The 24,101-nt window shown below is 43.4% G+C and overlaps 1 protein-coding gene across 4 annotated transcripts in view; it reads right to left on the bottom strand.

The window, feature by feature from the left end:
* irs1 (insulin receptor substrate 1) overlaps positions 1 to 24,101 on the bottom strand; it is a 128,455-nt gene that overhangs the window by 100,498 nt on the left and 3,856 nt on the right. The window contains exon 2 of one of the 4 annotated variants that reach the window (XM_065008088.1): positions 22,759 to 23,058. The exons of the other annotated variants lie outside the window; for them this stretch is intronic. Coding sequence (XP_064864160.1) covers positions 23,009 to 23,058 — 50 coding nt within the window. The 3' untranslated portion in view covers positions 22,759 to 23,008. Of the gene's footprint in view, positions 1 to 22,758; positions 23,059 to 24,101 lie in introns of those variants that run through there. 4 annotated transcript variants of the gene reach the window in all.

Below are 24,101 nucleotides of genomic sequence, written 5' to 3' on the forward strand. Positions count from 1 at the left end.
AGCAAGCACCAGTTAGCCTGGAGCTAGCCTCGAGCTAAGCCCATCTCCCGACTAGCCGAAGAGGTCCAAAAATACCTAATTTGCCAATTGGCCTGGACCCTCTACTGACCCTCTACTGCCGACACGGAGCCCCGCCGATCCATCACGACTGGTCCGCCGACATAATCGTCCGAGGGGTTTTCAACAGGCTTTTCCGCTGCGACATCGCCAAATATCCATCTGCTGGCCAAGGCCCGCGAGCTTTCTGAATCGCTGTATCTCCCAGCTCACCGCATGAAGAGGAATAAACAGACTCACCCCATCGCGACGTCCCCCAAAGGTTAACTCTCTAGCCCTCGCTATCTCCCTGCTTGCTAATTCGGCCTGCTAACGGCTAGCTTGTCAAGCTCCGGTCCGCTAACTGCTACCTTGTCTAGCTCGGGCCTACGAACTGTTAGCTTGTTAGCACAGGCCTGCTAACCGTCTGAACCACCGCGTCCCAATCACTCTCTGACCCCATTTACTTTCTATCTCTTTTTGATTTTTAATTTGTTTATACCTTCCGGAAACCTGCCTCACCCAATGTGATACGGAATCGCTATTACTTTTACTCTTATTTTTATTTTTATGACACACTCAAGAACCTCCAGACGCTAACCAGCTAACTAGCTACAAGCTAGTTAGTCATTGTTAGTTTAAAAAAAAAACCTGGATAACACTCGCCAGCCCAGCCCCCTGCCCATCCACCGCTGCCCCTGGACACTGATCTCTTGGCTACATAGCTGACGCACGCTGGACTGTCCATTAATCACGGTACTCCATTCTGCTTGTTTGTCTTACCTGTCGGGCCCGTTGCCTAGTCAACGCCATTTTACCTGCTGTTTGTTGTGCTAGCGGATTAGCCTCGCCTACTGTTTTTAGCTAGCTTTACAAATTCAACACCTGTGATTACTGTATGCCTCGCTGTATGTCTCTCTCAGATGTCAATATGCCTTGTATACTGTTGTTCAGGTTAGTTATAATTGTTTTAGTTCACAATGGAGCCCCTAGACCCACTCTGCATACCCCTGTTACCTCCTTTATCCCACCTCCCACACATGCGGTGACCTCACCCATTACAACCAGCATGTCCAGAGATACAACCTGTCTCATCATCACCCAGTGCCTGGGCTTACCTCCGCTGTACCCGCACCCCACCATACCCCTGTCTGCGCATTATGCCCTGAATATATTCTACCATGCCCAGAAACCTGCTCCTCTTATCCTCTGCCCCCAACGCTCTAGGCGACCAGTTTTGATAGCCTTTAGCCGCACCCTCATACTACTCCTTCTCTGTTCTGCGGGTGATGTGGAGGTAAACCCAGGCCCTGCATGTCCCCAGGTACCCTCATTTGTTGACTTCTGTGATCGAAAAAGCCTTGGTTTTATGCATGTCAACATCAGAAGCCTCCTCCCTAAGTTTGTTTTACTCACTGCTTTAGCACACTCTGCTAACCCTGATGTCCTTGCCGTGTCTGAATCCTGGCTCAGGAAGGCCACCAAAAATTCAGAGATTTCCATACCCAACTATAACATCTTCCGTCAAGATAGAACTACCAAAGGGGGCGGAGTTGCAGTCTACTGCAGAGATAGCCTGCAAAGTAATGTCATACTTTCCAGGTCCATACCCAAACAGTTCGAACTACTAATTTTGAAAATTACCCTCTCCAGAAATAAGTCTCTCACTGTTGCCGCCTGCTACCGGCCACCCTCAGCTCCCAGCTGTACCCTGGACACCATTTGTGAATTGATCGCCCCCCATCTAGCTTCAGAGTTTGTTCTGTTAGGTGACCTAAACTGGGATATGCTTAACACCCCGGCAGTCCTACAATGTAAGCTAGATGCCCTCAATCTCACTCAAATCATCAAGGAACCCACCAGGTACAACCCTAAATCTGTAAACAAGGGCACCCTCATAGACGTCATCCTGACCAAATGGCCCTCCAAATACACCTCCGCTGTCTTCAACCAGGATCTCAGCGATCACTGCCTCATTGCCTGTATCCGCCACGGAGCCGCAGTCAAACGACCACCCCTCATCACTGTCAAACGCTCCCTAAAACACTTCTGTGAGCAGGCCTTTCTAATCGACCTGGCCCGGGTATCCTGGAAGGACATTGACCTCATCCCGTCAGTTGAGGATGCCTGGTCATTCTTTAAAAGTAACTTCCTCACCATTTTAGATAAGCATGCTCCGTTCAAAAATGCAGAACCAAGAACAGATACAGCCCTTGGTTCACTCCAGACCTGACTGCCCTCGACCAGCACAAAAACATCCTGTGGCGGACTGCAATAGCATCGAATAGCCCCGTGATATGCAACTGTTCAGGGAAGTCAGGAACCAATACACGCAGTCAGTCAGGAAAGCTAAGGCCAGCTTCTTCAGGCAGAAGTTTGCATCCTGTAGCTCCAACTCCAAAAAGTTCTGGGACACTGAAGTCCATGGAGAACAAGAGCACCTCCTCCCAGCTGCCCACTGCACTGAGGCTAGGTAACACGGTCTCCACCGATAAATCCACGATTATCGAAAGCTTCAATAAGCACTTCTCAACGGCTGGCCATGCCTTCCGCCTGGCTACTCCAACCTCGGCCAACAGCTCCGCCCCCCGCAGCTCCTCGCCCAAGCCTCTCCAGGTTCTCCTTTACCCAAATCCAGATAGCAGATGTTCTGAAAGAGCTGCAAAACCTAGACCCGTACAAATCAGCTGGGCTTGACAATCTGGACCCTCTATTTCTGAAACTATCTGCCGCCATTGTCGCAACCCCTATTACCAGCCTGTTCAACCTCTCTTTCATATCGTCTGAGATCCCCAAGGATTGGAAAGCTGCCGCAGTCATCCCCCTCTTCAAAGGGGGAGACACCCTGGACCCAAACTGCTATAGACCTATATCCATCCTGCCCTGCCTATCTAAGGTCTTCGAAAGCCAAGTCAACAAACAGGTCACTGACCATCTCGAATCCCACCGTACCTTCTCCGCTGTGCAATCTGGTTTCCGAGCCGGTCACGGGTGCACCTCAGCCACGCTCAAGGTACTAAACGATATCATAACCGCCATCGATAAAAGACAGTACTGTGCAGCCGTCTTCATCGACCTCGCCAAGGCTTTCGACTCTGTCAATCACCATATTCTGATCGGCAGACTCAATAGCCTCGGTTTCTCGGATAACTGCCTTGCATGGTTCACCAATTACTTTGCAGACAGAGTTCAGTGTGTCAAATCGGAGGGCATGCTGTCCGGTCCTCTGGCAGTCTCTGTGGGGGTGCCACAGGGTTCAATTCTCGGGCCGACTCTTTTCTCTGTATATATCAATGATGTTGCTCTTGCTGCGGGCGATTCCCTGATCCACCTCTACGCAGACGACACCATTCTATATACTTTCGGCCCGTCATTGGACACTGTGCTATCTAACCTCCAAACGAGCTTCAATGCCATACAGCACTCCTTCCGTGGCCTCCAACTGCTCTTAAACGCGAGTAAAACCAAATGCATGCTTTTCAACCGATCGCTGCCTGCACCCGCATGCCCGACTAGCATCACCACCCTGGATGGTTCCGACCTTGAATATGTGGACATCTATAAGTACCTAGGTGTCTGGCTAGAATGCAAACTCTCCTTCCAGACTCATATCAAACATCTCCAATCGAAAATCAAATCAAGAGTCGGCTTTCTATTCCGCAACAAAGCCTCCTTCACTCACGCCGCCAAGCTTACCCTAGTAAAACTGACTAACCTACCGATCCTCGATTTCGGCGATGTCATCTACAAAATGGCTTCCAACACTCTACTCAGCAAACTGGATGCAGTCTATCATAGTGCCATCCGTTTTGTCACCAAAGCACCTTATACCACCCACCACTGCGACTTGTATGCTCTAGTCGGCTGGCCCTCGCTACATATTCGTCGCCAGACCCACTGGCTCCAGGTCATCTACAAGTCCATGCTAGGTAAAGCTCCGCCTTATCTCAGTTCACTGGTCACGATGGCAACACCCATCCGTAGCACACGCTCCAGCAGGTGTATCTCACTGATCATCCCGAAAGCCAACACCTCATTTGGCCGCCTTTCGTTCCAGTACTCTGCTGCCTGTGACTGGAACGAACTGCAAAAATCGCTGAAGTTGGAGACTTTTATCTCCCTCACCAACTTCAAACATCAGCTATCCGAGCAGCTAACCGATCGCTGCAGCTGTACATAGTCTATTGGTAAATAGCCCACCCATTTTCACCTACCTCATTCCCATACTGTTTTTATACTGTTTTTTTTATTTATTTATTTACTTTTCTGCTCTTTTGCACACCAATATCTCTACCTGTACATGACCATCTGATCATTTATCACCCCAGTGTTAATCTGCAAAATTGTATTATTCGCCTACCTCCTCATGCCTTTTGCACACATTGTATATAGACTGCCCATTTTTTTTCTACTGTGTTATTGACTTGTTAATTGTTTACTCCATGTGTAACTCTGTGTTGTCTGTTCACACTGCTATGCTTTATCTTGGCCAGGTCGCAGTTGCAAATGAGAACTTGTTCTCAACTAGCCTACCTGGTTAAATAAAGGTGAAATAAAAAAATTAAAAAAATAAAAAATGTGTTGACCTTTCGTAAATTCATCAGTTATTCTGCTCTCTGGCACATTCAGACGAGAGTGCTCTGAAAATCTGAGTAGATTACTGAATTTAGGAACGCACCCAAAATGGTTACTTGCATAGTGGAGTCTTTTGTTAATTAAGACATGAAGCTAGCTAGATAGAATTATGGTTAACTCATGGCATCACTACCCTGCATGAAGCTGCAGGTATATAACCAACCATGTTCAATGTTATCTAGATAAAATTAGGCTATAGCTCGTTAAGCAAATGCCTCTGAGAAACAAATAAGGTAATAAACACAGGTTATAACATTAGCTAGCTAGGTAATCAATGAACCATAATCACAACTCATGACGCTACTACCCTGCATGAATCTGCAGGCAGCTAACCAACCACGTTCAATGTTAGCTAGCTAACATTAGGCTATAGCTAGCCAAGCAAATAGCTCATAGATATGCATAATAAGCTAGCTAGACTATCTTACCCATATGCATCATTCATGGATGGATGAGTCTCCTGTCGGATGCCATGTTGCCCTTAGTTTGAAGATATAATCCGGAGGCAGGCGTTTTCTCCATCTCCTTAGCGATCAAACTCGAATTCCACTGATTTCAAAATGCGGTCCTTCAGAAGGTGGAGAGCAACACTTATGCAGTTTTAATATACGATACAGCTCAAATAGATAGAAGCGTGCTATGGCAGACCAATCCAAACTCATCTCTTGGCATTTCCAGCCCACTCATTAACTCAGCCAATCATTGCAATAATTTCTCTTTTTTTTCTTTGGCTAAACCAACTCGGCTCTTAATTTAACAACTTTATTCTTATTTACAGATGGCATACAAGTTTAATATTAAGGCACGTGAATATTAACGTGCGAGAAGGTATGTGTCAAAAAAAGCATTTCGATTTTTTTTTAAAGTTCACTTTCAAATGGCTCTCCTGTGAAGTAGTGACCTGCGACATACGCCTAGTTTCCTGAAACAGGTCACATTTTGTGTAGGCCTACCCATGGATCTCTCTCTGGCTTATCATCTAGAAACTGTAGATCCATGTTAAGACACAAAGTGCATGCTGTATATATCAACCATTTACATGTTACTATCATGACTACAACTGGATTCATAACAATAAATTGTTCATGTAAATGTAGGCTACCTTCCAAAATGTTTGAGCAGGGACTGAAGAGACTAGATTATAACCGTAAAGGCAAAATAGGTTTAATTAACACACTTCAAAACCCACGGTCAGATTACTTTTCATAGAGTGTAAAAAGTCAAAGTATGTGGCACAACTATTTATAGATGCAACATGTTAGCACTGAGCCCTGCACAAACATAAATAACATGAGCATATGTACTTCTGCTAAGCTACCCAGTAAAGCAATAAAAATAAACACGCAGCCTAGAAGTGCTCAAAATAGCCCACGTTAACATGATGCTTAAGGAACAAGGTTTATGAAATCAATAATTTGCTAGTAACAGATGACATTCATATTCTGACAATTTCTGAAACCCTCTTAGAAAATACAGTGGTAGCAATACACGGTTAACATTTACATGCTGACCAGACAGCGTTGTACCAGATCTTCCGTTTCTTGGTAATTTCTCACATTTCTTGAATAACTTCTTCATTTCTCAGAACAAGAATAGACTGACGAGTTTCAGAAGGTCTTTGTTTCTAGCCATTTTGAGTCTAATCAAAACCACAAATGCTGATGCTCCAGATACTGAACTTGTCTAAAGAAGGCCAGTTTTATTGCTTCGTGAAATCAGGACAACAGTTTTCAGCTGTGCTAACATAATTGCAAAAGGTTTTTCTAATGATCTATTAGCCTTTTAAAATTATAAACTTGGATTAGCTAACACAACGTGCCAATGGAGCACAGGTGAGATGGTTGCTGATAATCAATTTCATGTTATTGTAATAGACAGAAAAGTGCTTTTCTTTAAAAAAAAAATCTAAGTGACAAACTTATGAACAGTGGTATATATATATATGTATATTCTTAAATATATTCCTTACCTAGATTTATTGTCTATTTTGGGAATATGTCGTGAAACTATTAGATATTATTTGTTAGATATTGCTGCACGGTCGGAGCAAGAAGCACAACCATTTCGCTGAACACGTGTATGTGACCAATAAAAGAGGTATATTTCCTGGGTGATTTAAATGTTGACTGGCTTTTATCAAGCTGCCCACTCAAGAAAAAGCTTCAAACTGTAACTAGCGCCTGCAACCTGGTTCAGGATATCATTCGAAAACAGCACAGGAATGAAAACAATATGTATTGAGCACACCTTTACTAATGCTGCCGAAATTAGCTTGAAAGCAGTTTCCAGATCCATCGGATGTAGTGATCATAACATAGTAGCCATATCTTGGAAAAACAAAGTTCCAAAGGCTGGGCCTAATCAATCAAATGTATTTATAAAGTCCTTTATACATCAGCCGATGTCAAAGTACGATACAGAAATCCAGCCTAAAATCCCAAACAGCACAGCAATGAAGATGTAGAAGAACGGTGGCGTGGTAAAACTCCCTAGAAAGGCAGGAACCTAGTAAGAAACCTAGAGAGGAACCAGGCTGAGGGGTGGCCAGTCCTCTTCTGGCTGTGCCGGGTTGAAATTATAATGGTACATGGCCAAGATGTTCAAACATTCACCAGCAGGGTCAAATAATAATCACAGTGGTTGTAAAGGGCAGCAGCTAATAGTGTAAAAGAGGTCATACAATAAGTTTTGTAGTGATTCCTATGTTGTTGATGTAAAGAATGTGTGTTGGTCTGTGGTGTGTAATGAGGAGCAAACAGACACTGTACTTGACACAATTATGAAATGTCTTACTACAGTTACTAATAAGCATGCCCCCCCATTAAGAAAATCACAGTAAAAAAAATTAAATCCCCATGGATTGATAAGGATTTATTTTTATTTTTTAAATGGTACGGTTGAGAGGTATGCGGCAAAAGGAATGGCAAATAAGTCTAGCTGCACAACCAATTGGCAAACGTATTGCAAATTAAGAAATCATGTGACTAAATTGAAAAAAAAAAAAACTACACTATGAAACATAGATAAATGACAAAGATTGATAGTAAAAAGCTTTGGAGCACCTTAAATTACAAAAAAAAGAAGCCAACTCCGCTCCATCATTCATTGAATCAGATGGCTCGTTAATCACAAAACCAACTGATATTGCAAACTACTTAAAAAAAAAAAAATTCATTGGCAAGATTAGCTAATTTTGAGGAGGAATAGCGAGAATCGGACAAAATGCAGCGTGGTAAGTGTCCATATTGATTCATTCAAAAAACACAACTGAACACTGGAACAAAATAAGAAACGTGAAGAAACGAAACAGTCCCGTGTGGCGACAAACACTGACACGGAAGACAAATACCCACAACCCAAAACTGAAACCCAGGCTACCTAAGTATGATTCTCAATCAGAGACAACTAACGACACTTGCCTCTGATTGAGAACCATAGTAGGCCGAACACAGAAACAAAACATTGTTTGTTTTTCTGACTGCCCACCCCAACTCACCCCAACCCAACTCAGGGTTTGTTTTCTTAGACTTCAGTGAGGCTTTTGACATCATCAATCATAGTCTGCTGCTGGAAAAACTTGTGTTATGGCTTTACAGTTTCTGCTATAATGTGGAAAATATTTACCTGTCGAACAGAACACTGAGGGTGTTCTTTAATAGAAGCCTCTCCAACATAATCCAAGTAGAATCAGGAATTCCCCAGGGCAGCTGTCCAGGCCCATAACTTTTTCTCCCATCTTTACTAATGACATGCCACTGGCTTTGCGTAAAGCCAGTGTGTATGTATTTTTTGAAGCTTTTTTATTATTACCCCTTTTTTGTGGTATCCAATTGATAGTTACAGTCTTGTCTCATTGCTGCAACTCCGATACGGACTCGGGAGAAGCAAAGATCGAGAGCCATGTGTTCTCCGAAACACAACCCGGGAGACAGCCGCACCAATGTGCCGGAGGAAACATTGTGCACCTGGCAACCGTGTCGGCGTGCACTGCGCCTGGCCCACCACGGGAGTCGCTAGTGCGCGATGAGGCAAGGACATCCCTGCCGGCCAAACCCTCCCGTAACCCGGGTGACACTTGGCCAATTGTGCGCCGCCCCATGGGTCTCCGGGTCGCGGCTGGCTGCGACAGGCCAGCGTGTATGTATGTGGATGACTCAACACTATACATGTCAGCTCCTACAGCGACTGAAATGACTGCAACACTTAGAGTTATTATTCCTTGCAATCACAGTGGATTGCAAGGAATAAGTTAGTCCTAAATATTTTGAAAACTAAAAGCATTGCATTTGGGACAAATCATTCAGTAAACCCTAAACCTCAACTAAATCTTGTAATAAATAAATGTGAAAATTGAGCAAGTTGAGGTGACTAAACTGCTTGGAGTAACCCTGGATTGTAAACTGTCATGGTCAAAAAAATGCTGATACTTCTCCCCATCTTAGCTACTGTTGTATGTCCATAATAAAGCGCTGCTCTACCTTCTTAACAGCACTATCAACAGGGCAGGTCCTACAGGCCGTAGTTTTGTCGCACCTGGACTAGTCGTGTGGGCAGGTGCCACAAAAAGGGACTTGGGAAAATTGCAAATGACTCAGAACAGGGCAGCACGGCTGGCCCTTGGACGTACACAAATAGCTAATATTAATAGTATGCATGTCGGTCTCTCATGGCTCAAAGTGGAAGAGAGATTGACTTCATCACTACTGGTTTTTGTAAGAAGTGTTGATATGCTGTATGCACCAAGATGTCAGTTTAAAATATTAGCACACAGCTCACAAGACATGGCAGAGGTCTCTTCACAATCCCCAAGTCAAGAACAGACTATGGGAGGCACACAGTACTATGTAAAGCCATGGCTACATGGAACTTTACTCCACATCAGGTAACTGATGCAAGCAGTTGAATCAGATTTAAAAACATTAAAAATTTACCTTATGGAACAGCGGGGACTGTGAAGAGAAACACAGGCAGACATGCTTACACATGATAAGGCATGCACTCTATACACAGTGGTGACGTGCAACATAAGCCTAGCTTAATTTAGAAAATGTGTTATGATTAATGCGCCCTATTCATTATGTAAACTTTTTTAGTTTTATGTTTTACATTATAGTTAGCATCAAACAATGTTCAAAGTGTTGTGCTACATAGCTACTGTGTTTCTTAACCCGGAAGGGCTAGCTGGCTGGAGGAAGCAGAAAGGCCGGGGCCGCCCTATGTAAAACAATAGATCATGATTTGTTCAATTTGAAACAAGGATATCCAACCAGCGGAGGGTGCGGTCTTGAAGTCTTCGGGAAAAGCCCTTCATCATCAATGCTTTGTGCCAGCACATCAAAGAAGCCTTTCTACACTCAAGTTAGTAGGACTTCGAGAGCTGGTGTCAGCCAGACTAACCCGGCGCAGTGGCAAGCCTCTCATTTAGACACGATTACACACATTCCAGCATCCCCTTCAAAGTGCCCCATCCCCCTCCAATGTTCTCCCTCCACTCTAACATTACACAACTACACCCTCTTCCTCATGTTTACACAATCCCTCCCTCCCTCCTATAGCTAAACAATCCTCCTTTTCCTCCATGTTGGGAAACACAAAAAGCCCCTTGCCCAAACCTACAGATATTCAGCAGCAAGCAAACCTATACTCCTGGCTAGCATTGGGGGGCTGGTGGGAGGTAGCACAGTGGGATAACCCCCCAAAACATGACCCAAATATGAGAGGCGTACAATTATGAGGCAGTTAACCCACTGTACCTAGGCCATCATAGAACATAATAATTTATAAACTGACTTGCTTAGGTAAAGGTAAAAAATAAAATTAAAAATACGTGGTCTGTGGGGGGAGGCTAGGAGAAGACACTAGGGTTAGTTGATACTATAGACGATATTGTGATATGACAGACGATACCTAACCTATTTCAACTGACTGGCCTCGCGCAGTAAAGCGGAGAAATTAGTCATGCAGTGCATGGGTGACATTCCGAAGAAATTGCCTATATTCTTATAGCCTACTTCAATTTATTTTATTTGAAAGAATCTCAGAAGGCCTAAGGTAATAATGAGATTGAACAAACAATAGCAAGATTTTATTCTAAATTTGAACAAACCTTACAGTTGAGCAAAGCATTATGACAGAAATTACTTGAATGCCTGTTTTGTGGCCTGAAATATAATTTGTCATTCAAAATAAAATTGGGATTGAGAATTGCATAGACTACGATTTACATGAAGAAACAACATTAAACACTTCATAAGATTTTTGGGAAGATTCTGTTAATTTGTCTTAATGCATTTATTATATTTCATTTAGAAGGATTAGGCTTTTAACCTTTTGGTTAATAACTTTTTTTCCCGCCTATGAACAATTATGAACCAAAATGCTAAAATCCTAATCCTACTAATCCTTAGTAAACCTACTAAATGAAATATTATAAAAGCATTAAGACAAATTAACAGTATACCCCCAAAAAAACGATAGTGTTTAATGTCCGAATGTTGCTGCTTTTAAAATGGGCCAAATAAGTAAATTTTAACCTATGCTATTCTCAATCACAACTTTATTTTGAATGAAAAATTAAATTTCAGGCCACAAGACATGCAATCGAGTTAACACTACCAAGATGGAAAAGTCGACTGAGAAGTCTAAAGAAAAATTGGGTTACAGCTGAGGAAACCTTATGAAAGAAAACAGTAAGTAGCCCAGTTGGCCTAGGCCTTTTTCAATAGTATTCTAGCAATGTGCAACCTACCTTCAACGCACATTATTTTAGGCCTAATAAGAGAGGATAAGCAAAAATTTGAATACGTTTATAATGATCAAATTCTGAGGACAGCAGAGTTGCTAGATCCTGCAGCCTATGATGATTCACCCATCACACAGCCAATGAGGCTCGTTGACTGTGCCAATCACTCCACGCTAGTGTCTTTTTCTACCTTTGCATATAAAAAAATATAAATATACATTGGGGGACATAAACATAACCAATAGGGGTACATAAACATGATGGGACAAAGGTGGACATCGCCCAACCCTAACACACATTAAACTAAAGTATTTTCCCCTGCTCCAGCTCTGCCAATCTTGGCTCGGCGCCCTGTGATCCCTTGCACCCAAGCCCATGGCCTGCTAATCCCATTTGACACACTAAAAGGGCGGCACGTGACAAACCGGTACGTCACAGCGACCAGCATCGTTATCTGTCACGCAGGCAGGAAAGGAGAAGAGCACTGTGGGGGTGGATGGGATTTTCCCCAGTTCACCAATAGGGTTGGTACTATGCTATACCAGACTTCAGGCTACCACCGTCGAATCAGACACACACGTTGTTTTTCTCTCAATGTAGGGACGCATGGATGTATGTGTTGTAGTGTCTAGTACAGATATGTTTTGTGCATGCACAACCCCAAAAAAGTGCGTAATGGTTTTATTCCAAAATCTATCCTAATAATAAAGCATTGAAGGGGCTTTTGCTTAAATAAAAGTGTGAAATAATGAATTGAAGTGTGAGAAAGTAAACAAGACTAGCCAAAGAATACTTACACACAAGATGCTGCTTGTTCCTGCATGCTCCCTAACACAAACAGGACCTCCATTTCATGAGTATATACACTAGAGGTCGGCCGATTAATTAGGGCCGATTTCAAGTTCATAACAACTTGGTAATCGGCCTTTTTGGATGCCGATTACATTGCAATCCACGAGGAAACTGCACGGCAGGCTGACAACCTGTTACGCAAGTGCAGCGTCAAAAGGACCTTGTGGCTGCAAGGAGCCAAGGTAAGTTGCTAGCTAGCATTAAACTTCTTATAAAAACAACCAATCTTCACATAATCACTAGCTAACTACACATGGTTGATGATATTACTGTGTTAACCTCTTCAACCTATGGGGGCGCTATGTCATTATTGGATAAAAAGACGTGCCTGTTTTAAGCGCAATATTTTGTCACGAAAAGATGCTCGACTATGCATATAATTGGCAGCTTTGGAAAGAAAACACTTTGACGTTTTCAAAACTGCAAAGATATTATCTGTGAGTGCCACAGAACTCATGCTACAGGCGAAACCAAGATGAAAACTCAAACAGGAAATGAGCAGAATTTGAGGCTCTGTTTTCCATCGTCTCCTTATATGGCTGTGAATGTGCCATGAACGAGCATAAGCTCTCTGCCGTTCGTCCAAGGTGTCTGCAGCATTGTGACGTATTTGTAGGCATATCATTGGAAGATTGGCCATAAGAGACTACATTTGCCAGGGGTCCGCCCGGTGTCCTTTGTCTAAATTGGTGCGTAAAACTTCAGCTGCAGGCATTTTCCCATGGGATTCAGAGGGGAAAGCACACTTCCACGAACGATATATCATCGAAGAGATATGTGAAAAACACGTTGAGGATTGATTCTAAACAACGTTTACCATGTTTCAGTCGATATTATGGAGTTAATTTGGAAAAAAGTTTGGCGTTTTGACGAATGAATTTTCGTTTTTTTTTGGTAGCCAAACATGACGCAGAAAACGGACCGATTTCTCCTGCACAAATAATCTTTCAGGAAAAACTGAACATTTGCTATCTAACTGGGAGTCTCCTCATTGAAAACATCCGAAGTTCTTCAAAGGTAAATCATTTTATTTGAATGGTTTTCTGGTTTTTGTGAAAATGTTGCCTGCTGAATGCTAACGCTAAATGCTAATGCTAGCTATCAATAGCTATCAATACTGTTACACAAATGCTAGTTTTGCTATGGTTGAGAAGCATATTTTTGAAAATCTGAGATGACAGTGTTGTTAACAAAAGGCTAAGCTTGAGAGCTAGCATATTGATTTCATTTCATTTGCGAATTTCATGAATAGTTAAAGTTGCGTTATGGTAATGAGCTTGAGGCTGTATTCACGATCCCGGATCCGGGATGGCTCGCCGCAAGAAGTTAAGTCCTTACTGAAGACTCATCTCTTCAGTGGGTCATATGATTGAGTGTAGTCTGGCCCAGGAATGTGAAGGTGAACGGAAAGGCTCTGGAGCAACGAACCGCCCTTGCTGTCTCTGCCTGGCCGGTTCCCCTCTTTCCACTGGGATTCTCTGCCTCTAACCCTATTACAGGGGCTGAGTCACTGGCTTACTGGGGCTCTCTCATGCCGTCCCTGGAAGGGGTGCGTCACCTGAGTGGGTTGATTCTCTGATGTGGTCATCCTGTCTGGGTTGGCGCCCCCCCTTGGGTTGTGCCATGGCGGAGATCTTTGTGGGCTATACTCGGCCTTGTCTCAGGATGGTAGGTTGTTGGTTGAAGATATCCCTCTAGTGGTGTGGGGGCTGTGCCTTGGCAAAGTGGGTGGGGTTATATCCTTCCTGTTTGGCCCTGTCCGGGGGTGTCCTCGGATGGGGCCACAGTGTCTCCTGACCCCTCCTGTCTCAGCCTCCAGTATTTATGCTGCAGTAGTTTATGTGTCGGGGGCTAGGGTCAGTTTGTTGTATCTGGAGTACTTCTCCTGTCCTATTCGGTGTCCTGTGTGAATTTAAGTGTGCTTTCTCTAATTCTCTTTCTCTCTTTCGTTCTCTCTCTCGGAGGACGTGAGCCCTAGGACCATGCCCCAGGACTACCTGACATGGCTCGACGACTCATTGCGAGCTCACAGAACAGGGCTCCGGGCAGCCGAGCGGAAATGGAGGAAAACTAGCCTCCCTGCGGACATGGCATCCTTTCACTCCCTCCTCTCTACATTTTCCTCTTCTGTCTCTGCTGCTAAAGCCACTTTCTACCATTCTAAATTCCAAGCATCTGCCTCTAACCCTAGGAAGCTCTTTGCCACCTTCTCCTCCCTCCTGAATCCTCCTCCCCCTCCCTCCTCCCTCTCTGCAGATGACTTCGTCAACCATTTTGAAAAGAAGGTCGACGACATCCGTTCCTCGTTTGCTAAGTCAAACGACACCGCTGGTTCTGCTCACACTGCCCTACCCTGTGCTCTGACCTCTTTCTCCCCTCTCTCTCCAGATGAAATCTCGCGTCTTGTGACGGCCGGCCGCCCAACAACCTGCCCGCTTGACCCTATTCCCTCCTCTCTTCTCCAGACCATTTCCGGAGACCTTCTCCCTTACCTCACCTCGCTCATCAACTCATCCCTGACCGCTGGCTACGTCCCTTCTGTCTTCAAGAGAGCGAGAGTTGCACCCCTTCTGAAAAAACCTACACTCGATCCCTCCGATGTCAACAACTACAGACCAGTATCCCTTCTTTCTTTTCTCTCCAAAACTCTTGAACGTGCCGTCCTTGGCCAGCTCTCCCGCTATCTCTCTCAGAATGACCTTCTTGATCCAAATCAGTCAGGTTTCAAGACTAGTCATTCAACTGAGACTGCTCTTCTCTGTATCACGGAGGCCCTCCGCACTGCTAAAGCTAACTCTCTCTCCTCTGCTCTCATCCTTCTAGACCTATCGGCTGCCTTCGATACTGTGAACCATCAGATCCTCCTCTCCACCCTCTCCGAGTTGGGCATCTCCGGCGCGGCCCACGCTTGGATTGCGTCCTACCTGACAGGTCGCTCCTACCAGGTGGCGTGGCGAGAATCTGTCTCCTCACCACGCGCTCTCACCACTGGCGTCCCCAGGGCTCTGTTCTAGGCCCTCTCCTATTCTCGCTATACACCAAGTCACTTGGCTCTGTCATAACCTCACATGGTCTCTCCTATCATTGCTATGCAGACGACACACAATTAATCTTCTCCTTTCCCCCTTCTGATGACCAGGTGGCGAATCGCAGCTCTGCATGTCTGGCAGACATATCAGTGTGGATGACGGATCACCACCTCAAGCTGAACCTCGGCAAGACGGAGCTGCTCTTCCTCCCGGGGAAGGACTGCCCATTCCATGATCTCGCCATCACGGTTGACAACTCCATTGTGTCCTCCTCCCAGAGCGCTAAGAACCTTGGCGTGATCCTGGACAACACCCTGTCGTTCTCAACTAACATCAAGGCGGTGGCCCGTTCTTGTAGGTTCATGCTCTACAACATCTGCAGAGTACGACCCTGCCTCACACAGGAAGCAGCGCAGGTCCTAATCCAGGCACTTGTCATCTCCCGTCTGGATTACTGCAACTCGCTGTTGGCTGGGCTCCTGCCTGTGCCATTAAACCCCTACAACTCATCCAGAACGCCGCAGCCCGTCTGGTGTTCAACCTTCCCAAGTTCTCTCACGTCACCCCGCTCCTCCGCTCTCTCCACTGGCTTCCAGTTGAAGCTCGCATCCGCTACAAGACCATGGTGCTTGCCTACGGAGCTGTGAGGGGAACGGCACCTCAGTACCTCCAGGCTCTGATCAGGCCCTACACCCAAACAAGGGCACTGCGTTCATCCACCTCTGGCCTGCTCGCCTCCCTACCACTGAGGAAATACAGTTCCCGCGCAGCCCAGTCAAAACTGTTCGCTGCTCTGGCCCCCCAATGGTGGAACAAACTCCCTCACGACTCCAGGACAGCGGAGTCAATCACCACCTTCCGGAGACTCCTGAAACCCCACCTCTTTCAGGAATACCTAGGATAGGATAAAGTAATCCTTCTCAACCCCCCCCCCTTAAAAGATTTAGATGCACTATTGTAAAGTGGCTGTTCCACTGGATGTCATAAGGTGAACGCACCAATTTGTAAGTCGCTCTGGATAAGAGCGTCTGCTAAATGACTTAAATGTAAATGTAAATGTAAATGACTCCTTGCTGTCCCCAGTCCACCTGGCCATGCTGCTGCTCCAGTTTCAACTGTTCTGCCTTATTATTATTCGACCATGCTGGTCATTTATGAACATTTGAACATCTTGGCCATGCTCTGTTATAATCTCCACCCGGCACAGCCAGAAGAGGACTGGCCACCCCACATAGCCTGGTTCGTCTAGGTTTCGGCCTTTCTAGGGAGTTTTTCTAGGGAGTGCTTCTACACCTGCATTGCTTACTGTTTGGGGTTTTAGGCTGGGTTTCTGTACAGCACTTTGAGATATCAGCTGATGTACGAAGGGCTATATATATATTTTTTATGATTTGCAAACTTCTGTTTGAAAAAGCTAGTCTTTGCTTTACTAACTAACTGTGTGTATCGGTTCCTGACTTCCCTGAAAAGTTACATATCGCGGGGACTATTCGATGCAATTGCAGTCCGCCAGAGGATCTGTTTGTGCTGGTTGAGGGCTGTCAGGTCTGGAGTGAACCAAGGACTATATATGTTCTTAGTTTTAATTTTTTGAAAGGAGCATGCTTTTAAATGGTGAGGAAATATATTTTAAAGAACGACCAGGCATCCTCTACTGACAGAATGAGGTCAATATCCTTCCAGGATACCTGGGCCAGGTTGATTAAAGGCATGCTTTCATTAGTGTTTTAGGTAGTGTTTGACAGTGATGAGGGGTGGTCGTTTGACCGCAGACCCATAGCGGACACAGGCAATGATCGCTGAGATCCTGATTGAAAACAGCAGAGGTGTATTTGGAGGGCAAGTTGGTCAGGATAATATCTATTTAAGGTAACCATGTTTATGGATTTAGGGTTGCACCTGGTGTGTTTCTTGATCATTTGTGTGAGATTGAGGGCATCTAGCTTAGATTGTAGGACTGCCCGGGTGTAAACCTCTCTGGGGTAGGCGGGACGCATGGCCAATAGCCAGGGAAAATGCAAAGCGCCAAATTCAAATACATTTCTATAAAAATTACACTTTCATTAAATTACACATGCAAGATAGCAAATTAAAGCTACACTCGTGAATCCTGCCAACATGTCAGATTTCAAAAAGGCTTTTCGGCAAAAACATAAGATGCTATTATCTGATGATAGCACAACATTAAACAATGAGTAGCATATTTCAACTCTGCAGGCGCGACACAAAACGCAGAAATAAAATATCATGCCTTACCTTTGATGAGCTTCTTTTGTTGGCACTCCTATATGTCCCATAAACATCACAAATTGTCCTTTTGTTCGATTAATTCCGTCGATATATATCCAAAAATGTCAATTTATTTGGCGCGTTTGATCCAGAAAAACACTGCTTCCAACTTACGCAACGTCGCAACAAAATATCTCAAAAGTTCCCTGTAAACTTTGCCAAAACATTTCAAACTACTTTTGTAATACAACTTTAGGTATTTCTAAACGTATATAATCTATCAAATTGAAGACGGGATGATCTGTGTTCAATACAGGAGCAAAACAATCAAAAAGCATCTTGTCTGGTTACACGCCTTTATCAGAAAGGTAAGCTATGGTACTTCATTACACAAAGGAAAAACCTCAACGAATTTCTACAAACTGGGGACATCCAGTGGAAGCGGTAGGAACTGCAGGAAAGTTCAAATTCTGGATTCCCCGTGAAAACCCAATTGAAAAGAGAGTGACCTCAAAAAAATATCTGATGTTTTGTCCTCTGGGTTTCGCCTGCTAAATAACTTGTGTTATACATGATTCAAACAGTTTTAGAAACTTCAGAGTGTTTTCTATCCAATACTAATAATAATATGCACATGTTAGGATTTGGGACAGAGTAGGAGGCAGTTCTGTTTGGGCACGCTATTTATCCAAAAGTGAATTAGAAGCTCGAACTGTTTGGGCATAGACCTGGAAAGTATGAGAACGTTGCAGGCTCTCTCTGCAGTAGATTGCAACTCCTTCCCCTTTGGAAGTTCTAACTTGATGTAAAATGTTGTAGTTGGGGATGGAAATCTCAGCATTTTTGGTGGCCTTCCTACGCCAGGATTCAGAAACAGCAAGGACATCAGGGTTGGCAGAGTGTGCTAAAGCAGTGACTAAAACAAACTTCGGGAGGAGGCTTCTGATGTTAACATGCAATGAAACCAAGGCTTTTACGGTTACACAAGTCAACAAATGAGAGCGCCTGGGGACAGGCAGGGCCTGGGTTAATCTCCACTTCCTCCGAAGAACAGAGGAGAAGTAGGATGAGGGTATGGCTAAAGGCTAGCAAAACTGGTCGCCTAGTGCATTGGAGCAGATTTCTGGACGTGGTAGAATAGATTCAGGGCATAATGTACAGACAGGGGTATGGTAAGGTGTGGGTACAATGGAGTTAAACCTAGGCATTGAGTGACCATAAGAGAGGTTGCATCTATGGACGCACTAGTAGTGCTGGGTGAGGTCACAGCATGTGTGGGAGGTGGGACAAAAGATGTATCTGAGGCATGATGAGATGGACTAGGGGCTCCGCAGTGAACTAAAACAATGATACCTATTCTCAAACAACAGTATACAAGGCATATTGACATTAGAGACATAAAGCAAGGCATAAAACAATCACAGGTGATAATTGAGACAGTTAGCAAAGACAACAGGTAAGCCAACAGCTAATCAGCTAAGAGAACAACAGGGCCTGAGTTCGAGGCTGCTACCGACAGATAAACAAAATGGAGGACCGTGATTAATGAATAGTCCAGCAGGCATCAGCTATGTAGCCAAGTGATCATAGGGTCCAGTGTAAAGGTTGACCGATTAATCGGAATGGCCGATTAATTAGCTATTAATTAGCATAACAATAGGACATCTGTATTTTTGGACACCGATTTGGCCGATTTTTTTTATTTTACACCTTTGGCCGATTTTTTTTATTTTACACCTTTATTTAACTAGGCAAGTCAGTTAAGAACACATTCTTATTTTCAATTACGGCCTAGGAATGGTGGGATAACTGCCTTGTTCAGGGGCAGAATGACAGATTTTTACCTTGTCAGCTCGGGGATTCAATCTTGCAACCTTACAGTTAACTAGTCCAACGCTCTAACCACCTGATTACATTGCACTCCACGAGGAGACTGCCTGTTACGTGAATGCAGTAAGAAGCCAAGGTAAGTTGCTAGCTAGCATTAAACCTATCTTATAAAAAACAAGCAATCAATCATAATCACTAGTTAACTACACATGGTTGATGATATTACTAGTTTATCTAGCGTGTCCTGCGTTGCGTATTCGCGAAAAAGGACTATCGTTGCTTCAATGTGTACCTAATCATAAACATGAATGCCTTTCTTAAAATCAATACACAAGTATATATTTTTAAGCCTGCATATTTAGTTAATATTGCCTGCTAACATGACTCGTTACGAACTGTGAAGACTATTTCTTCCTAACAAAGACAGCCAACTTCGCCAAACGGGAGATGATTTAACAAAAGTGCATTTGAGAAAAAAGCACAATCGTTGCACGACTGTACCTAACCATAAACATCAATGCATTTCTTGAAATCAATACACAGAAGTACATATTTTTAAACATGCATATTTGGATAAAAGAAATCCAGGTTAGAAGGCAATATTCTCTTGCGTTCATTGCACGCAGAGTCAGTGTATATGCAACAGTTTGGGCCTAATTTGCCAGAATTTTACGTAATTATGACATAACATTTAAGGTTGTGCAATGTAACAGGAATATTTAGACTTAGGGATGCCGTCAGATAAAATACGGAACGGATTGTATTTCACTGAAATAATAAATGTCTTGTTTTCGAGATGATAGTTTCCGGATTCGAACATATTATTTGACCTAAGGCTCGTATTTCTGTGTGTTATTATGTTATAATTAAGTCTATGATTTGATAGAGCAGTCTGACTGAGCGGTGGTAGGCACCAGCAGGCTCGTAAGCATTCATTCAAACAGCCCTTTCGTGCGTTTTGCCAGCAGCTCTTCGCTGTGCTTCAAGCATTGAGATGTTTATGACTTCAAGCCTATCAACTCCGAAGATTAGGCTGGTGTAACCGATGTGAAATGGCTAGCTAGTTAGTGGGGTGTGCGCTAATAGCGTTTCAAACGTCACTCGCTCTGAGACTTGGAGTGGTTGTTCCCCTTGCTCTGCATGGTTAACACTGCTTCGAGGGTGGCTGTTGTCGATGTGTTCCTGGTTCGAGCCCAGGTAGGGGCGAGGAGAAGGACAGAAGCTATACTGTTACACTGGCAATACTAAAGTGCCTATAAGAACATCCAATAGTTAAAGGTATATGAAATACAGATCGTATAGGGAGAAATAGTCCTATAATTCCAACAACAAATACAACCTAAAACTTCTTACCTGGGAATATTGAAGACTCATGTTAAAAGGAACCACCAGCTTTCATATGTTCTCATGTTCTGAGCAAGGAACTTAAACGTTAGCTTTTTTACATGGCACATATTGAACTTTTACTTTCTTCAACACTTTGGTTTTGCATTATTTAAACCAAATTGAACATGTTTCATTATTTATTTGGGGCTAAATTGATTTTATTGATGTATTATATTAAGTTAAAATAAGTGTTCATTCAGTATTGTTGTAATTGTCATCATTACAAATACATATATTTTTTAATTGTCCGATTAAATCGGTATCGGTTTATTTTGGTCCTCCAATAATCGGTATCGGCGTTAAAAAAAATCATAATCGGTCGAACTCTAGTCCAGTGAACAGCAATAGATGAAACAGGGAATCTGCTAGCTAGCTAGCTGAAACCCCACCTCTTTAAGGAATACCTAGAATAGGATAAAGTAATCCTTCTCACCCCCCCCCTTAAAAGATTTAGATGCACTATTGTAAAGTGGCTGTTCCACTGGATGTCATAAGGTGAACGCACCAATTTGTAAGTCGCTCTGGATAAGAGCGTCTGCTAAATGACTTAAATGTATGTAAATGTAATGTAGTCGTTACTACGCTAACAAGTGGGAGACATAGGGTCCACTGAGCAGGCCGGGAGATAGGTAGCCTTGAGCCAGGCCTTCGGGGCTGGGCCACTTGGTGGCAGCTAGCTAGCTGGGATGATCTGGAGTAATGGTCCAGGGCTTACAGCAGGAATCTGGTGTTGTAGTGGAGAAAAACAGTCCGATATGCAGACTGGCAAGTATTATCCAGGCTAAAGGTGGCTGGTGTCTATGCTAAAGCTAAAGGCCGCTAGCAGTGGCTAACAATGATTAAATAGTTAGTAGCTAATTAGCTGGTTAGCTTCTGATGGCTAGCTTCTGATGGAGGTTCTGGCTACAAGGTCTAAAAATAGCAGATCCGTATCACATTGGGTGAGGCGGGTTGCCGGAGTGTATATTTAATTTTTTTAAATGGAAAAAGAGAAATCTATACAAAAAAATACAAAATTTACACGGGAGAACGACAAACAACGTCTGCACTGCTACGCCATCTTTGAATTGATCAATAAATCGGGTATATTCTAGAGGTCGACCAAGACATTGTTTTAATCTTTGACATGTTAAACACACTTTCTACCCACCAATCCAGCAGAGGGGGGGGGCTTCCTGAAGGCGAAAATAAGCAGAGGAGAAGAGTTACACAATTCTGCACCCCAGTCTACACAACCCATATGCACACGCACGCACATAAAACCACACCAAGCAATCCCTACATAACAGTATCTCTTTATCCAGCACTGTGAATGGCTGGTATTTCACAGCATTTAAATTATAAAATGTTCCTCCGCGGTCTAGAAAAAAAATATTCTCCTCTCATTCCATCTTCTTTGCAATACTGGACCAAATTTGGTTGGTACAGACAGACCAAATCTGAATCAATAATAGATGTCTATGTTTCACAAGTTTGGACTCCGTAGAGCACAACACAGTACCGGGGCAGCAGGTAGCCTGGCGGCTAGGATCGATGGGCCAGTAACTGAAATGTTGCTGGATCGAATCCCAGAGACAAAAATTAACCCCAATTGCTCCAGGGTAGCCGTCAATAATGGATGATCCCCTGGCTGTGACCTCACTCTCCAAGGGTGTCTCAGTTTGCTGTCCAAACTTGTGAAACATAAACTTCTAAATTTCAGCTACTTTTCAATGTCCATGGACGTACGGTGTCGGTTGAGGACGCTGGTTACAGTAAATGGAAACAGATGGGGCTCATGGATAGGTGTCAGTAAAAGGTGACATTACTGGAGAGGAGAGCGAAAGAGAGAGAGTGACAGGAGGGGTTGTCCAGAGTTATCACAATTATGAGCTGAACTCAACAGTATGCCAGTGGAAGGGAGGACAGTAGCAGGTGACCCAACTGTGGTTTATGAATTTTAGCCAATTCAATTGCAGTTATTCTGTTACAGACTTTGTAATGAATGACACATTTGAATCACTTAATAAATCATAAACAAAATCATCATAATTGGAAAAAATAACTAATTTGTAAGTTTACCTTTACATACTTCTATGAACTTTCATCATCCGTTCATCATCTTAAAGATGTGGGGGTTTTGTAAAAGAACGGCAATATTTCCTAAACTTACAGAAGGAAAATCAATTCACAAAAGTGTTGATATTAGTTGGCAAGGGTCTTAACTGCAACAATATTGTGTGTTGATGTATTTCTAATACCTTTTAAGACTTATTCTGGTAGATGTTTTCTAAGAGCCGTTTTCCATGTTTGACCAGAAATCAAAGCCTTCACTTATTCCTAATTTAAGGATGAAAAAAGGTTAAAACATTTTTTTTACATGCCTGAATTACAAACAACAAAAAAAACTCATTTTTTTTTACACCAAATTTGAGGTGCTCCTATGAACTTCACATGTTGGTGCTCATGGGTACATTTAACGGAAATGGCCAACAACAACCCATGTCGGCATACAAGGTAGGCCCACCACCAGAGAAAAGGCTGATGTAATTTACAAAAGACATGTATAGTTGGACAATCTGTAAAAGAAGAGCTTTTTTCTGGAAAAAGAAATATTTACTGGTGCCCTGAGAATACACTCCAGTCAGAGGGAACAAAGAGGTCTCTCATCCATCTCCGATTCCATTTGTGTCATCCTGAGAGAATTATGTTGGAGTGAGACCGAGTGCGGAGTGCTCAAACATTAAGATCTTTGATCCAGCCAATTGCATGTTACTTAATGAAACATCAAAACTTAGCTACTCCTTAATGCATTAGGTAAAAATCTAAACCATCAGCTTCAAAATGTAGCCTATAGCATTAACAACAACAAAAAGTGGAAAGAGGTTGACCTATATGGAAAGAGGAAGGAGATTTCAGACTTTAGGCTACTTAACCAAGACCAAAAAAAATGTAAATACATGAATACTTAGTTTACCTATATGAAACTGTGCTAAACTGATTGGAGCTCAGTAGAGTAGCTCAGTAGAAAGTCAAGCTCGTGTAGTAATGTATTACATTGCAAAAGAAACTAATTCTGGCTCCTGAGAAACCTCTCATGAGTGGGCTAGCGTAAGGGAATCACCCAGGTCTGGGACTGACTGAGTACAGTATGTTCTCTGCTTTCAATGTGCATGCTTATAAACTTGGGACTTCATGTTTCATCCATACAGTAATCTGAATGGTGGTATGCACAATGACGAAACACGAATACCACAAGTATTTCCATGCACAAATAGAATCAACATTTCCGAGGGCTAACACACAAACTCTGACTCCACCCACAGACATGCAACGCACACACACACTAACAAAAACAGAATTGTTAGGAAAAGATGCTACGG

Source organism: Oncorhynchus nerka, linkage group LG23, assembly GCF_034236695.1.
Source record: "Oncorhynchus nerka isolate Pitt River linkage group LG23, Oner_Uvic_2.0, whole genome shotgun sequence".
NCBI lineage: Eukaryota > Metazoa > Chordata > Actinopteri > Salmoniformes > Salmonidae > Oncorhynchus > Oncorhynchus nerka.